We start from the raw sequence: 18,321 nt of genomic DNA on the forward strand, positions 1-18,321 counted from the left end.
CCTCGGCCCAACGGCAACGTATGAAAAAGTCCACAACATGACATTTCAAGAAAAAGAAAGAAAAACACCTAACTGTCAGCGCAGCCCAGTGGGTTCAACTGACTCAACGGTTACTTGCGCTGCCATATTTGGTGGCACTCTGAAATGAAGGTTGTTAGGCTTTAGGGTTATTTGCAGGGCAACAGCATCTTGAGATTGGTTTCAAAAGACACAGAAAGTTTGTCAATTTGGTGTAGAGCAGCCATTTTTGGTTGATTATATTCTGTTGTTTGAATAGCAACTGGTGGATGTACAGGTGGATTGTATCTTCTGCATATGTCACTGAGATAGATAGATAGATAGATAGATAGATAGATAGATAGATAGATAGATAGATAGATAGTAGGGGTGTGCCAAAAAAAATCGATTCATAAAAGAATCGAGATTCTCATTTATTAATCGAATCGAATCGATATTAATATCAAAAATCGATTTTATTTAAATTAGAAATGAAGAAGAAGGGGAAAAGGCAGTTGTAGCCCACATGCTGTTTTTGTGGAAAAAGGCACTTACAATACAAAACTAATAAATGTTTAAACAAAAAAACAAAACAAAACAAAAAAAGGACGTTAAAGCTACTATATAGAGGATTTCAGCGATTTGAAATTTTAAATCTTCCATATAGCTGCTTTAATGTCTCTGTCATTTTGTCTTGCAAAGCAGACTGGAGTAGATCATAACAATGTTGTGCATTTCTGTAAATTGAAGCAGAAATCATTTGTCAATAAAATAATTTCGAATCGAAAATCGTTTGAATCGAGAATCGAAAATCGATTCTGAATCGAATCGTAGACCCAAAAATCGTAATCGAATCGTGAGACAGTCAAAGATTCCCAGCCCTAATAGATAGATAGATAGATAGATAGATAGATAGATAGATAGATAGATAGATAGATAGATAGATAGATGGATGGATGAACACAGACACATATTTTGTCACAAGCAAGTAATACTTTTGGGAACAATGAAGTGAAATTCTCTAATTTCTCATAGCACTGCTGATGTTCTCTCACAGTACACTAATGTGCCATGGCACAATAAATGTGAATTACTGCCTGAAATGCTCTTGCTTTTGGGGTTGCCAGGGTAACCATCTAATCTTGAAAAGAGGATGAGGATTTGAAAAAGCCACTGACACACAAAAGGCCGTTCTTCAGACGTCACGTAATGGTGTGTTTTTATGTATTTATTTGTGTTTTTTATTGAAAAGTACGAACAAAAGAAATTAAATAAAAGGGTTCAAACCAATCAGATGGCACACATTAGAGACCTGCTGGTAAAAACATGGCACATGGCAAAGCAGGAGGAAGGAAAAACAAAACACGTCATTGCAAACATTTGCTGTCTTAAAGCCTATTCATTTATGATTACATCACTCATTCAGTGCACATTACGCAAGTTTTGTAAAGCAAGGAAAGCCAAGCGAAGACTTAATTATTTGTACACCATTTTATGCATCAAGAACAAAACAAAGCAGGCCTGTTGCACTTCAACTCAGTTTGAAGACTGCCATTCTGCTTATCAGCTATTACAACAACGGCGGAGATGTGTGAGACTTGAACAGTACGACTATTTCTTTTCAAGAAGAGGTGTCAATTGAAAAAGTTCAGTCAGTTCACATTGATAATGCCCTCTAACATGGTTCCGATCTACCAGTGTCAGTGGCGCAAAACCCTTCTGCTAAATGTCACAGATACGTATTAGGGGGTTTTAGATGTCAGTGTTAAGGACGGGAGAATGTCGCATCACCGTTGACTTTTTAAATATTTTATTTATGTTACAACACACTCTCTGGCCCACTCCAAGCCACTTTTGCACACAGTGCTTCATACAGTTGGCCAAGAAAATGTCAGTGACTCGGGCTAAATGAGGAAATGCTGGCTCACATGTCTGGATGTGCCACGTGTGTCCGAGTCATGAATGCTATAGCTCATGCAAGTGCTACCTCACTGTTGACGGCGTCCCAAGATATTGTGTCTAATTGGTAACCATCAGTACGTTTTCCTTTCCTTCTTGCTTGCATGTTTAATTATCTCATTTGAGAACCTTTTGTCGATTTGATTGTTAGCTAGGAATATTTAGCACAGAAAATGTTTCCCACAAATGCAGAACAAAAACACATTGAAATTTTGTGCAAGTCTGGCTAAGCATGTGGATATTTTTATTTTATTCCCACCGTTTGAGGCAGGATAGAAAACATTCTCCAGTATATAAATTGTTGATTCCATTTCATCTATTCAGGTCTTACATCATTCTTCTTGAACCAGGAAGTATCCTTCTTGTGAACAAAATGATGGACAAAGAAACACAAATATGAATCTTTTACCACATTTTCATTTATGCTAGAGAAATATATTTCCTCTATTTGCCATTTGAAACACAATAGCAACAATCCCATCACCCCACAATGGGTAGGCCTTGAGTCTTGCCATTCTTTTGTAAACGGGAAGTGCCCTGCTTGCTAACCTAAACAAAAACAACACCCCCCCCCAAAAAAGAAAACAAAAACAAAAACAAAAAAAACAAAAAAACAAAAAAAAGTTCCCAGTCACAGAATTTATAGTCTGTTTTGGCTAAGCCGTGTCAAAGCAGGAAGTAGCCTGCTAACTAACAAACAAAAACAAACATGGCACTCCATAATGATTTTCACTTTCGTTAAGGAAATGTACGTATTTTTCTTTCCACAGTATAATCATCACAACTGAAGTATTCCCCCTGTCCAAGAATACAAATAGGTAGGGTCTTTTTTGTCAATTCCTAAAGCCTTTTGTCGTTCTTCTCAAACCAGGAAGTAGTCTGCTGGCTAAACGATCTGACATACAAACACAAATGATACATTCCGTGTTTTTTGTTTTTGTTTTTTGTGCTTGCCATTTTAGTCATATTTTGGCTACATCGTTCAACTTGAACAGGAAGTAGCCTGTCAACAAACAAACAAACAAACAAACAAACAAACAAACAAACTCTAAAGTATGGCGCTTATTTCTACAGCGTAAACCCACTCGAAGCATTCCCACCACCCAAACAGGCAAACTGGTAGAGTCTGTTTCGTCTAAGCCTTCTTGAACCACAAAGTATCCTGCTAACTAACAAACACACAAATATGGTGCTTCTGCTCTACAACATTTTAAACTCTTTTTAAAGTCTACAGTGTAACTCACCATAGAATCGTTTCCCCTAATGCAGAATGCAAATTGGTAGGGTCCTTTTGACCTATTCCTTATTCCTAAAGTCTTATGTCAGCTTTCTTGAATCAGGACATAGCCTAACTTAAAAACTGACGAGCGTCTCAATGGAAGGTTCCCCATGCCAGAATAAAAAACAAAACAAAACCTAACCTAATCTAATCACTATCGCGCTGATGCCAGATCAGGTCTTAATGTGAAATTCCTTCTTGCATTATGTTTACATGAATCACTCCATTGGCTTTGGAGTCATGGAAGTAAATGAGCGGCATGTGACTACTTTCTTGCATACATATCATACATACTGTACACACAGACGAGCCTCCCATCCTTCTCTTTGAGCAACAGTTCCGAGTCCTGCTTAGAATCATTCAATTCTGGTGTTACCGTGTTACGAAAAAATATTTTTTGTTCGTTGTTTTAATGATTGTAATTGACGTCACAGTTCAGTAGTTCAGATTCAGAATTTCCAGAACTTTGACGGCTCCTGCTGCTTGGCCGTCTTCGTCTTGTTCTTCTTCAGGGACTGTGGAAGAAAAGGAGAGCGCCACTGTCACTCAGGAGAGAAGGTTGCAAGGGTTAATTCTTGCAATAAGAGCAGTTAGAGTGTGTGGTTGGTGGTGGGTTTTCAAGTTGACCCTGTGGGGCATTGGTGGTTAGTATGCAGTACGGTTATTGCTGTTATGAGGGCAAATTATGTGTTTGCTAAAGAAACAAAATAACTTAAATATATGTTAATAATTGACTGATGCACATGTTGGCGAAACACACGTCCTATCACTAATAACTACCAACAGATCAACTTTGAGTTGTTTACTTTTTGGTTTCAACGACCCCTAACTCTAACCCTAACCCTCATCAAATGTTTTGTTCCTTTAAATTTACCATGTTTCGGGGACTGAGGACGTAAGCTAATACTGTATTCTCCAGTTAACTAGCCTAGAGAAAACTATGTACTGTACCACTGACTGTTGTTGTAAAATGACCTCTTAACTTAATTCCTTGTTCATGCATTGCGGAACTTATCGCGTCATTATAAAATGCATTGAATGTAAATGCTACTCCAGTGGTGCTGAACTGTGCTAACCTTGCTCTGCAAGATGAATTCTTGAGCTATTTGTGACTTCACAAACACCCGAGAATACATCTTGTACCGAACCCGCTGATTTTCACTGATTGAGGGCGGGATATGCAGCTGTGACGAAACCAGGTGAAACAAACCTAATATAGACGAATGGACCCCACAATTAATTCTGTTCTCACAACATTACTCACAGTTTCCTTGTTGAATGTTGAACAACGAGACGCTTTATGCATTTTTATTTTGCATTTTATTCTTAAAATGTTTGTGCATGGTTTTTAAAAAAAAATTTTTTTTAATTATATTTTATTCCTAAAACAAGGCCGAAGACGACATTTTCGTCCGTTTCCGTGATTGTTCAAAACAAATGTGCACAAGATGCCGCATCGTCCAATCAACTCAAGGTATGGTACAGAATGTCCCGCCTTTCCTGACAAATCCATTGACGGAAAAAGACGTCAAATTATCCTTTTTTTTTTGCTGGGCTGGCAGCGAATGTGATATTGTGAAGAACTCCCTTGAGTGAATCACAATTATCAATCTGGCTATTGCCAAGTTATAATAATTTAGAAAATAAACCAGACCTAAAAAAAAATAAAAATAAAAATAAAAATAAAAAATGATAAGAAAACCCCCACAAATCTTAATTTTCATTCAGTTTCCTCCATAAATTATTTTGTAACGATGATCTGAAAATGATTTAGACGTATGTGTTGTTATATTGTAATTGATTAGATGAAGATATCAAACACAGAAAAATCACATTACACTTTTTCCTTTTTTCACTGGCTTTTTGCTGCTGGCAGACCTGTAACACACACACACGCAAACACACCCCCACACGGTTGTGACACACAAACATCATAAACTTGGTTGCTCCCTGTCATACAACGCTTCAACATACTCTCTTGACACAAATCGTAAATTAGAAGGGGCTTTTGGTGACCAGTGAACCCCAAATATGCGAGGTTCCACTGTGAGGTACTCCTATCCAGTCAACACAACCTAAGAATTTGAAATGGAGGCAAGATACTCACGAATATTTCCCCATCCTCCTCACAATGGCAATCACCACGGCGATGACGATGATGACGGCCAACAGAGCGCCAATCACGATGCCGACAACCTGTCCCGAACTCAGGCCTTCACAAAACAAACAAAGAGGACAGTGGGTCTCAACTTTTTACAAGGAAATAAAACAAAGTACCACCATCAGGACTTGCATTAAAAAATCCTAATTCAAATTACTGGTCCCTAGTATGCCAGAGTGTTCATATGTTTCATTCCTAAAGAGTATATTGACATGTTTTGGTAACCACTGTCACGTTATGCACAGTTTGAAAATTAACAATGTCAATGTAATGTACATCAGTTAATAATTGTACAAAAATAAAAGCAAAACAAGCAAACCTGGCCTAAGAAGTTAAACATAACCTAATTGTGTTTGAACTTGGGCCCTAGTACTAATTGCCCATGCCATTCATTCATTACTCACCCTCCGCATCGTCCTCGACAATGACCTCGTCTCCCGTGTCCGCCTTGACAGCTTCTGTCCACTGGGGGATGACCTCAGCCTCTTCGGAAGCCTCCGTGGGGGTGGTCTCCACAGCAGGGGCTTCAGTATTAAGGGGTTCAGCAGCCTCAGTAGCAACCGGCGTTGGGGTTTCGCTCTCGACCGTGGGCTCCTCAGTACCGGCCGTCACCTGAGGAGAGAGCGCCTCGGTCGTGACGTCCTCGGCATCTTGATGTTCGGCCGTCCCTGGGTGGGTGGTCTGAGGACCAGTGATGACGTCAAGCTCTTTGCTGGCCTCTGTGGCCTCCAGAGTGACGTCTGCTACGGAGTCAGTCGCCACAACGTCATGTTCTGTTGGGTGGACTGTGGGACCTGGACAGAAACCATTTAGACAGATGTCACGCGTTTAATGTGATCTACTGTTTGTTTTTTGTTTTTGTTTTTTTGTATGTTTATAATTAAAAGACATGACAGAAACTACCAGTACTCAGTGTGACAACATAGTGACCAACATTTGCATTTGCATTGAGGGCTAGAGATGCTTGGTGCTGTTTGTCTTTTCTTCCTATATATATATCTGTGGTTCTCTAGCAAATGTATAGTTTAGAAATAGTCATACTATCTTTCCTTACAACCATGACTGTATTGCACATTTTACTGCAAGATTTCTTTAGCCTAATAGCATAATTCCCCAAGTATTTTTTCTTATGTTTTCGGAAAAGAAGAAATAACACATTCAACAAATAAGAGTCCAATTGCCTTTATTCAACCTTTTCAAATTACATGACAAGGATGACTGACATTCGAAGCTCATGTGAAGAAAAAAAAAATGGAACACACATTGGTATTTTCCGTTGACATTCTGACAGTGAGTATGACTTTGGCAATTATGCTATTAGGCTAACAAATTACAAAATCAGTTTAGGGTTTCCTTGAAGTTAATATTTTCTTAGAATCGCTTTCAACTTTTGTGATTATTTCGAAGTCTAGGTGATTATTTCTGTATTTCCTTCCCTCAGTCACTTTAACACACCAATTTCACTCTGGGATTAGTAAAGTGGGTGATTTGGAGCAATATTCTATATGTTAACTTGTAAATGACAGACTACTACATTTTTATTCCATTTAAAATCACTGCTGAGCCTCTCTGCTTAATCAAAACTATTAAGCCTCATCTGCTTAATTGTATAACACTTAATTACCCTTTGACGTTTTCCTTCCTGTCAGACATTTTCTCTAGCTACAGTATAATTCTGCTCCCATGAAGATACATTAATTATTTCCATTTCTTGAATTAACTTTCTTTTTTCCATTGTTTCAAACGTGTCATTGACACAGACAAAAGTGTTTACATTTACCCAACATAGCATGAAAGGCCCTTACAATGTATAGCAGATGAAGAGGGACCATATGCTGACGACGTATTAGATAAACTGGTCACAAGTCAAGCACGTCTCTGTGGGCCTCACAAATCTTTGGGTAACCCGAGTGCTGCTGCTCACTTTGGAGCTTACATACCACTCTTCTCCTCTTACTGCCCTCTTGGACAACTTGTGTGTGAATGTATTCATTGTTGGACTGGAGCCGCCATGATGGCTGCTTGCCTCATGTGTTGGCCTGTGTTCCGACAAGCCCGACTCACACCAAAGTGATCCTTCTCAGTCACCACAATTATTCTGCCTCAATAAAGCTGTGACGTCAGTAAGGAGGTAGAGTACAATTTGGGCTGGAATAACTGGTGGAGAGATGGTGGGCCCTAACAGGGGGCCTAAAAAAATACATATAACAACAAAAAGGTGCTTTTTATTGTAAAATAATTCTCATGCAACACAATGATTTAGCTGACAGAAAAGCTTTCATCAACTATCATCCCCTGACTTCAACCCTATTGAGAACCTGTGGCACCATCCTTGAAATTAAGATCTATGAAAATGGATACCAGCACACCCTAAACAACATTTGCCGGAGGCATTTGGAACAAATCGTAATGCAGTGACATGCCTGCGTTTGACACACCGCCATCACCACAAGGCAGCCAGCCACCCCACCCTGTGATGTAATACGCCGCACATCTTCACGCAATCCCGCCATCCTGCCTTGCTGGCCCTGTGTGCCCTAACACGCCACATCCTCTGCCTCATTTCCTGTGGAGGGAGCCACGCTGCACAAGTTGATGAGTGAGGAGAGTGCGGGAAGCCGTATTAAGCCTCTGCAGTTGAGACATGTGGAATTGTTCAAGGGCGGGGCCCACAAATGGATAATTTGTAGTTTTGGAGAGAGCAACAATCTTAGAGAGATCAGTTCATTTTAACAATTGCCCGACATTTCTTTTCAGTGGTGACTATATGCCACACAGTAGACAGCCACCATTTATTTATTTTATATTTGATACAGAGGAGGGATTTAAGAGAGGGTATTAGGGCTATACTAAAATAACTGACAGGGTGGCGTGCCTCAGTGGTAGAGTGGTCGTCTCCCAACCCAGAGGTTGTGGGTTCGATCTCATGCCATTGTGACCACGTCGAAGTATCCTTGCGCAAGATACTGAACTCCATTGCTCCTGATCTGCGTCATCAGTCGATAAAAATGTAAAACGCTTTGAGAGCCGTAAGGTGGAAAAGAGCTACATAAATGAAGTGTCATCTACCATCAGAATAAAGTTGCCAAATCACATTTATTGACCAAGTATGTAAAAACAGATTGATTTGGTCTTCACGGGCACAACCTGTCCAAGAAACGTGAAAAAATAACAATGACTTACAAAGGGAGACAGAAAGGGAAACCTGGTGGTTCGCTAAATTAGCGTCCCAGGTTTCTTACGTGAAAACATAAGAAAGGGGGAAAAAAAAAACTCCGTGGGGAAAAGGGGTGCCTATTACATACCATACGGCTCAGCATAAATGAGTACTGTACTCCCCAACAGGTTTGTAAGAACACCTTTAGTTTCCTGTCAGAATTAAGATTTTCTACGTGATACTATACTACAAAATAATCCCACAAGTGTGGGTCATTGATTGCAAACATCCATCCATCCATCCATTTTCTTGCCCGCTTATTCCTCACAAGGGTCGTGGGGGGTGCTGGAGCCTATCTCAGCTGGCTCTGGGCAGTAGGCGGGGTACACCGTGGACTGGTTGCCAGCCAATTGCAGTGATTGCAAACAAGATTTGTTAATTAGTACCCATAAAAAAACAGTTTTTAAATTAAATATATTAAAGTACATTTTGCACAAATAAGTAGAGCCTGAAAAAAAAAAGACTGACTTGTTAATTCCAAGCCTAGCAGATATGTTGCTATCCATCACAGTCAAGGAGGTCATAGAAAATACTAGATGTCGTCGTTTTTGTTGTGGGATGTATTCATTTTTTGCATTAGTATGAATGTCAACTGTATCTAGTCACAGCTTTGATGATGGCCATGCTTTGGAAGGAAAAGGAATCTTCCGTGATGAGTTTTGCAGCTGTGTGAAGACATGCATTTATCCTACTGTCTTTCATCAAGGTCTACACTATGAAGCCGCCTGAGCTCAACCTAATCATTACCCCTCAATAAGCCGAGCTCCATCCCGCCATGTTCAACATTCTCGCGACCACAACTGAGAGCTTGGCCTGGACAGCGTCGCGTCCAAATGAAGGAGGGTACATTTCAGCTGCACCAAAATTATGGACTAGACTCAACTCAAATGACTTCTTCTCAATAGAGAGGAGGAAAAAACAACACACTTGACTCAGTTACTGCACAGACTCTGAATGAGTTGGCAAAACGTGGTCCCCCTTTTTAAGTTGGTTTAGTTCAAGACCGGGCAAACTTTTGTGCTCACTTTGCTCACATTTTATTTTTAAAAGGGACAATTGGGCGAGGTCATCCATCATTAAATAATGGAGGCGGCTGTAAGCGTTCCATACTTTCCCCATCCCAGATCTAAATCTGTACTTCAAATAACTGAACATTCTTTACATGGTTCAAAATAACTGATGATCTTGTCTGGCAAGAAGTGCCACTATTTCTGGTCATGTGCCGGCTGCAACAGGCGGGGTAACGAGAAGAAAACATTTGTTTCCATTGAGAACGAAGACGGGGGGGTTCAAACGGAGCGTCAGACTGTTTGTTTGGAATGCCTGTAAGCAATGATAAATTGGCCTTACGCTATGCGTAACCACCCAGACCACCACCAACACCAACAATCACTTCATTATGTGCTCAGTTCCCACAATTAGCTCTGAGTAGTATTTCCTCTCACAGTGCCGGCAACGGTGGGCTCTGAGATCAACGGTGCATACATCCTCTTCTGCTCTCTATGCCTTGTAATCTGCATGCTGCCACTCTTCCTCTGCCACTCCCTGATGGCAGCTCAAGCATTCATAGGATGCATTTCCCCCAATACACCCTTGCGTCACTCACGTGACATCAGACACATTCCACTCAATTGAGGAAGACCCCAACGATAATGAAAGTTAGCGGATGATTATGTTATTATTCAACATCTTTAACAATAATATGTAATAATAATCATGATACATATTTAATAAACACATCAAAGTATGATCAATAGACTTATATAGATCTATATATATATATATATATCTATATCTATATATATATATACTTATATAGATCGAGTCTATTGATCTTATATAGATCAATAGACTCCAACGCTAACCACCGGGACCACTGATATGATTCAAGCAGACATAAAAGCAGGCTGAGAAAATTGCATGGAAACACAGGCAGTTAGCGACACGGAATCTGACTGAGCAAAACATATTTTCTTGATCACCAGTCTACAAGAAGTTTTAAAATCAGAGCTTTAAATGTGGAACTGCTTGTCTCGGTCACATGATATGTTCGTAATAGCAAGCAGAAAACTCCTTCTGAAAGAGGAAAAGGCCAAATGATGAGAGAGAAGAAGAGCCTCCAACTTCCAAGAAAAAGAATTCTGCACTAAGAGACGCTACTAGCTAATCTAACAATAGCAGATTGCAAATTATGATACACTCAAGAGAATTCTCCACAATAGCAATCTGGGACTGCTTCACGCTGATTTTTTTTGGGAAAGCCGGGGCGTTTTGTACAAATACTTCAAGCTGATTGGACAATGCAGCATCTTGTTCATGTTTGTCTTGACCAATCACAGCAATGGATGAAAACATTGTCTTCGGTCTCATCTTAGGAAAAGAAATAAATAAAACCACAAACATCTTTACAAGATAAAAATGCACCAAGCGTCTCTCGCTGTTGAACATTCAACAAGAACTGTGAGTAATTCTGCAAGAACAGAATTAATTGAAGAGTACATTTGTCATGTTAGATTATTTTGTTTCCCACGGTGTCTACGCTTCCTGGTTTCATCACAGCTACATACCCAAATTTACTCTACAGAATTACTACTGTGTAGCGACAGGCTCCTAAACGAGGCAATGAAGCCTTAAAAACAGCCGAAAAAGCCTTGAATATCCTTCTTCCATTTCCAACATCCCATCTTTGAGAGGGATTTTCCGCAGCGACAGTGACCAAAGCAAAATTACAAAGTAGATTGGACATGAGTGGCATACTTAGGGTGCCATTGTGTCCCATCACCCCAAAATAGGACTTGCTTATTTATGCAAAACAAGCGCAGGAATCCCATTATTGGCAACATGACAGGTTTGAGTTTATTTTTTAAAAAGTGTTTTCAATTGTTTCTATGCTGGTCTGTCCAAATATTGCTGGGTTGGGAGCAGTATACATACTGTAATTGATGAATGGAAGGTTTCATTTGCTTGTAATCTCTTCTTGCATCCAATCATGTAGAGTTCAAAGTGAAGAAAAATTGCAATTGCTGCATAAATGTTCTGCCACTATGAAAAAAATGAATGCAACAGCTTTCGTAGGCCACATCAATCATGGCCCTTAAGTTTGATACCCGCTGGGAGGATGAGTCGAGATAATATATCGGTAGAAACATGAGAAGGGAGTATAACAGTCTGCACCCATTACAATCAGCTGTCACTGAGGCCCCCGCCTCGTTTGTATGCGTGCACTCATAAGTCACAGTGTTGTCTGGGAGGTGTGAGGGAGTGCGTCTAACCTCAGGAATGTTTTAGGGTTCTGGTGGAGATAGACACCCGGCCCATCCCGGCATACCCCGCACATACTAGTACAGTAGGTGTGAGACCGGATACCAGTTGGTACCATGCACCGCGGATCTGTTTTGAACCTACGGGTGAAATGTTCTCAGCCTTGCTGTGATCACAACACAATGACGGTCCTAAGAGATGCACTTCATCTCCAGCTGGCAGCTGATAAAGCAGACCTTTTATCTTCTGACTAACACATACAGTATAAAAACAAGTACCGGTACCCCTGGACATGACACACACAGGAAGTGTAAAAGAATACATGGAGCTTCCACCCCTCTGGAAAGGACGTCAACAATTCACATGACTACTGTATTACTTTGAAGCCTTTAAACAACACAATGCCAAAACAGCAAGATTACAAATGATAGGATTTTAATAGGCCTACTTTGCACTAAATTTGGTCCTTTTTTTTTTTCTTTTTACAAAATCAAACAGTAACTACCAGTATTTTATTTATTTGTTTTATTAGCCACAAAGCTGTAGTAAATTGCCTCATATGCTTTTCATAGTCTATAAAACTAACCAACCAAACAAAAAACAATGAATAAGAATTACAGCAGCGTTATAGAAGCATCAAGGTTCAAGTTCTGCTGTAGACAAGAACAAATTGAATCTACATGTTGGAGATGATCATCTGTAGTACTGTTGAGGTGCCCTTGAACAAGGCACCAAACTCCAAACAAGTCAGCCTATTACACGATTGCAACAAATTCAAAATCAACATTGTGATGCATCATCATGAGTATTGTGTATAAAATATCAATAATGTAGAAACAAAATTGTAAAGTACATGAATATCTCACTGTCATCATGTTTTATTAGCATTAGCTCCAGAAACAGAACGGAGAAGAACATGTTTAACAGAGATGAGACTTGAACCCCAAACCTCAGAACTGTGAAGCAATTTTGATAACCACTTTATCACTATGCCGCTAGTACACCACTACGGAAAACAACATTGCTTTGAAATTCATCAGACTTTATTTTAATGGAAAAATTTTGCAGATATTGCACGTCATATTTAAGTCACAATTTTCCTTCTGTTTAGATTGTGATACATCATAGATTTTACACTATTGTTAAAATTTCAGAATGTGTGCTCTATCATGACGTAATCTGCAATTCCCACCCCGATTTAAAATAGTTTCCTTGGTCTACATTTAATGACTTGCACCCCCACATACTGAGTCAGGTCAAATTGTGCTGCTACTGTACAATGTCTGACACGGGTCCAATGCTGCATCTCCAGTGACAGCCAGTTAGGAAGCAGGAAGGCAGAACTTAAAAAAAGGACTTTTCCCAAAACAGCCGTCACAACATTGGAAGCATACAATTGCCCAAAAAGTTTTGGTCAGATGGAAAATCAAGTTTCAAGAAAACAACAGATTTAAATCAAGCTTCTTAATCCATTTCTAATCCAAACTCCAGCCTCGCATGCGGCGTACAATGCCCACCCAATTGAGTAATGTGTTCCTGAGTCAGCGGCTCCTTTTTTTTTTTTTTTTTTCCTTGCTCCATGCCTCACCCAGCAGCACACGTACAGGACGTGCCAGACACATGAGACATACAGCTGTGGTCAGTCGTGTAAATCTATTCAACGCTCCTTCTTTGGTCTTCACTGACTTACCCACTGTTCTGAGGAGTGGTCGATAACACGCTGAAGTCAGGCTTAAGTCAGGTGGGGTACACATATACTGTTGCATTTTCTTCTGAGCTATTGTCTGAAAAGCTCTTCCTGGCGTTTTGGTGCTCTTTCTGGAAGGCCCTACGATGCTACGAAAAAGTACAGAAGCCCTGGATAATAGGAAAGTAGTAATTGGTATTTCCTCCCGCATGGAGCTTCTGTGCCAGCCTCATATTTGGAGTATGAGCGCCACATTTGAGTCATTTCTAAAAGCGGGCCGATGACCTCTCTCTTCAGCAGCCAGATGTGACGACCATGTTATTAGCCCGCAGAGGCGGACAAAACTCATTAAGAAGGAGACTGGAGGAGGGAGGCAGGCGGAGGCGGTGGGCTTTTATGTGATACACAGGCACTGGCATTTAAAACGATAAAGAGATAAAGATAAATTGTTTCCTCAATTTGGGTGTATTATTAACATCTACTCGATATGATTAGATAGATAGATAGATAGATAGATAGATAGATAGATAGATAGATAGATAGATAGATAGATAGATAGATAGATAGATAGATAGATAGATAGATAGATAGATAGATAGATAGATAGATAGATAGATAGATAGATAGATAGATAGATAGATAGATAGATAGGCCAAAAAAATGTGATTATGGATCGTATGCTCTCCCTCCATACCCATACATATGCCTAAATGTACTGTGTATGATCCTCTATCATTAGAGAGGACTCGAAAGAGGCCGCAGAAATCCTCCCATTACATCACCTCTCTCTCTCTCTCTCTCTCTCTCTCTCTCTCTCTCTCTCTCTCTCTCTCTCTCTCTCTCTCTCTCTCTCTCTCTCTCTCTCTCTCTCTCTCTCTCTCTCTCTCTCAAACATTTAGTTTTTTTTTCTTTCTTAGCAACACAGCATAATACTTTGGAGCAGTCTGTACAGGCTCACTATTTGGCAAGTAGTCATTCGCCATATAGTTAAATGACTTGATTTGAATAAATATCTAATTTATGTGACAGACCTTTAGAGGGTAAACTATAACAACTTTACAAATGAATTTTTCAGTAGCACGTCCTTATTATGACTGCAGGTGAGTTGGAGCCTATCCCATGTGTCTTAGGGTGAGAGGCGGAGTTCACCAGGGATTGGTCACCAGAAAATCACAAGTCATATGTAGACATACAAGCTCTCATACTCATCTTAACACCTATGAACAATTTTAGAGTGTCCAATTAACTCATAAGCACAGGAAGAACATGTAAACTCCAGGAAAGGTCCAAGCAGGGATTCAAACAAGAGACCTGTTGTGTGAGGCAAAGATTTAACCACTAACGCACCCTGAATTAAAAAAAAAAATGTTTGCTTGAATAGGCGAATAATAATGAGCTCTTTGTCACTAGTGAACATTTCCAGTACTGTAATAAGTACAGACTCACTATTTGGCAACTGCTGCCTTAATTATACATCTAAAAGGCAAAGTAACATATCACATATGACTTGGTTGAAAGATTTTATAAAATCTTAATCTAGCTAGTATCGGATTATAAGGCGATCAGAAGGGCCGCCCTATTGTAAAGTGTTTGCACACTAGACTGGCAAAATGAGGGATTCAAGCAGACAAAGGGGCAGCGCGGGCACATGGAGGCAGCAAGAGTGGTCACGGCGTGCTCCCGGCAGGATGGCGTCTCAACTTTTTTTTTTTTACTTTTTTTTTTTATGAGTGAGAGGAGACAAGTTTACTCACTTGCATGTGTGAAGGCACAGAAGGCCAACAGGATCAGCAGCTGGACATTCATGGCGGTCAAGTCCGGTTCCTTGGTTTAACGATGACTGCCCGACAACTGGGTGTCCTTGCAGCGTCAAACACAGAAGCCGCCTTTCCAGAGGGAGCCCCTCCCAAAAAAAAAAGAGAAAAAAAAAAGAATGAAAAGTGCTGCAATCCAGATGGAAGCCCTTGAAGTGAGGATAAGAGAGGTGCAGTGTGGATGTGAAGGAGGGCAGACAGAGAAAGAAAGAGGGAGACTGTGAGCTGAGAGTGGAGGAGGGGTGTGGGCACTGGTCGTGCGCTGGGTGGGTTTTTGTCAGGGGGCAGGTTTGGGTTGGGAGGAGGCTGACTGTTAAGAGGTGTTGCAAAATAAGCACACACAAACACACACTACTGTTTTTTTTGTTAGATGTTTCTGTAAGGACAAATAGAAGGAACATATGTTGAACCATGGGGACAGTGAAAACACACCTGTATTGGTGTCAAGGGTATTTTCACAGGTCGGAGTTGACATTAGTAGAGATGTGTGTGTGAACTGTGGTGACGACTCATAGCATTTTGGTGTCAATAAGTGACGTTTAGCTTTTGTACAGTTGCAATTGTGTTCAAAATTTTACAGGGTATGTAAACTTTCAAGCACAACTGTGTGCATATATATTAGGGGTGTCAAAATTAGTGCGTTAATTTTGAGTGAATTGAAAGTTCATTTAGCTGTAATAAATTTTATAATAATGTATATATTTGTGGGGACTAGGGTCAAGTTGTGTCTTACAATTTAAAAAATGTGCATAATTTCACAAGTTACTTCATGTTAAAGATTAGATAGCTCTTAATATGAAAAGAAAAAGGCACCGAGCTGTCACCAACGTCTTACAAATGCAATTATGCCATCTAATGGCAGAAACATGACCTCAATACAGAACAATATCGCTCGTTTTTTTTTAGTGTACAGTACATCTTTTTAATTTTGACTCAATTTTGTTATTTATTATGAAGTTAGTGTATCAATGACTAAATGAAACAGCCATATTTCTATTAGTTAAACATTTTTTTTTCCACTTTTATGTGAACAAGAGTATGAAAACTTAGAAAAAAATATTTTATTGTACATTTTGGACAGGTATAAAATTTGCAACTAATTGTGAGTTAACTATTGAAGTCATGTGATTAATTAAGATTACAAATTTTAATCACCTGACACCCCTAATATATATATTCACGTGTGTTTGCGTGTGTGTGTGGTATTTACAATTTCAGACGACCATTCAAAGATTTGTGGGTCACTTATAAATGAAATTATTAAAAGAAACAACAACAGTAGTTTTTTTTTTTTTTTTTTTAAACGACATAAACAATCTCTAACAATCTCTCAAATCATGGGCTGATTTAATTACCATGGGGCAAAAAATATATATATATATTTTTAAAAAATAACATTTCTAAAAGACCCCAAACTTTTGAAGAGTATTTACATGTATAACTAAATAGAACTCTTCTTGCTGCAGACAGAAGCAGCAGTCACGTCTTGAAGCACCCCCTCCCACCCACCTTATGAAAAGCAGCCGTAAACAGTTAGGACACGGTGTAACTTTCTCACAGTCAAAAAAAAAAAATAAAAAAAAAAAAAAAAAGCACGGGTGGTCTCCACATATTATGCTAAGGGGGGGTTGACAAACAAAAGCGTTGCTTGGCACGAGGCTGACACCTGTTGGACGACACGTTGGGCCCCAATTGGGTTTTGTCTCATACCCAACAAGAGCAGTCACATCAGCTCTTAATGTGTGCACAAGTGAGTGTAGCTTTTTATATGGAAAATAACCAAATAGCCTACATATGATAATTATTAATATATATAGTCAGACCCGTCACCAGAAAGAAATTGTAGGGGGGGCATTACCTTTTTTTGGGGGGGCACACTTTATCAACCTAAATCTAATGTTCATCAGGTTGAACAGCGGCATTGTGACAACTGCAAACGTGTTCAGAAATATTTTCTGTCACTTAAAAGCGGCAGTTCGTTCCGAAATCTAAAAGACAAACTGAAAAAAAAATGTGTAGTTCATTTTGCATTTATTCAACTCAAAAGTTCATTTGAAACAAATCCACTCTTCACTTCTATAATCAACTATGTCCGAATGAATGACTCTGTGACCCAGCCCCTTCTATCTGGAATTGGCTAGCAGTTGCCTTCATTTGCATGTTGGATTAGGGCTGTACGATATGGACAAAATGTCCTTTCATTTTTGCCAGACATCTCTATTCTTTGATCTTTGACTCAGCATGAGACTTCACATCATTTTATTTTTTTATGGTGCCTTCTGTATTTTGTTATTTTATTTCTATACTTATACAGATTTTTTTTTTTTTTTTAGTATTTTATTTGCGTGTATACTTATCTGCTTATATTTACTCTAATTAATTTTATTTTGTGTTATTTTATTTTACTTGTGTCTACTAAAAGACTAATTTCTATTTCATGCACAGCACTTTGTATGCAGCAATGGCTGTTTTAAAGTGATTTAGAAATAAGGTTGAGTTATGTCGATGATATACAGAAACAAAATATGGGTTCAGTGAAAAACTAAGCAGAATATCAATCCAAAAGGATGTGTAAAGTGCTGTTTTTTTTAATTAGAACTTAGTGACAGTCATCAACATGAACAAACTAAGCAATAAAAAAAGAGAATTCAACTCACATTGTACTGCAACTGCTTTAGTGATAAATAATTTTATGCTCCTTAGTTGTTGTGTATGTGACTGCTTGGGTCTGTTAACAGCATACTGTGTATTGCTACAATTCATCCGTGCTGTGTGGCTTGACTAATTAAAATAAAAGTTTGACACTCACTTGTAAACGTAACCAGTGGACTCAGGATTCCCATTGATGTCAACTGGGTCATCCTGGATCGAGGTTTGGCATTTGGTGGCTCCCATTAAAGCGGCACGACGTGCTCACTGCTCAGTCTTTGTCCCAGCGCCAGCCGG

General features: G+C 39.4%; 1 protein-coding gene across 1 annotated transcript; it reads right to left on the reverse strand.

Annotated features, from left to right (window-relative positions):
* Window positions 1–1,204: 1,204 nt before the first annotated feature.
* Window positions 1,205–15,606, reverse strand: pdpn (podoplanin). The gene is made up of 4 exons (XM_077514603.1): window positions 15,316–15,606; window positions 5,801–6,190; window positions 5,343–5,448; window positions 1,205–3,750 (listed from the first exon to the last, which is right to left on the reverse strand). The coding sequence occupies exons 1-4, from the start codon at window positions 15,365–15,367 to the stop codon at window positions 3,744–3,746; spliced, it is 555 nt and encodes a 184-aa protein (XP_077370729.1). The 5' UTR covers window positions 15,368–15,606; the 3' UTR covers window positions 1,205–3,743.
* Window positions 15,607–18,321: the final 2,715 nt, after the last annotated feature.

Source organism: Festucalex cinctus, chromosome 2 (assembly GCF_051991245.1).
Source record: "Festucalex cinctus isolate MCC-2025b chromosome 2, RoL_Fcin_1.0, whole genome shotgun sequence".
Lineage (NCBI taxonomy): Eukaryota > Metazoa > Chordata > Actinopteri > Syngnathiformes > Syngnathidae > Festucalex > Festucalex cinctus.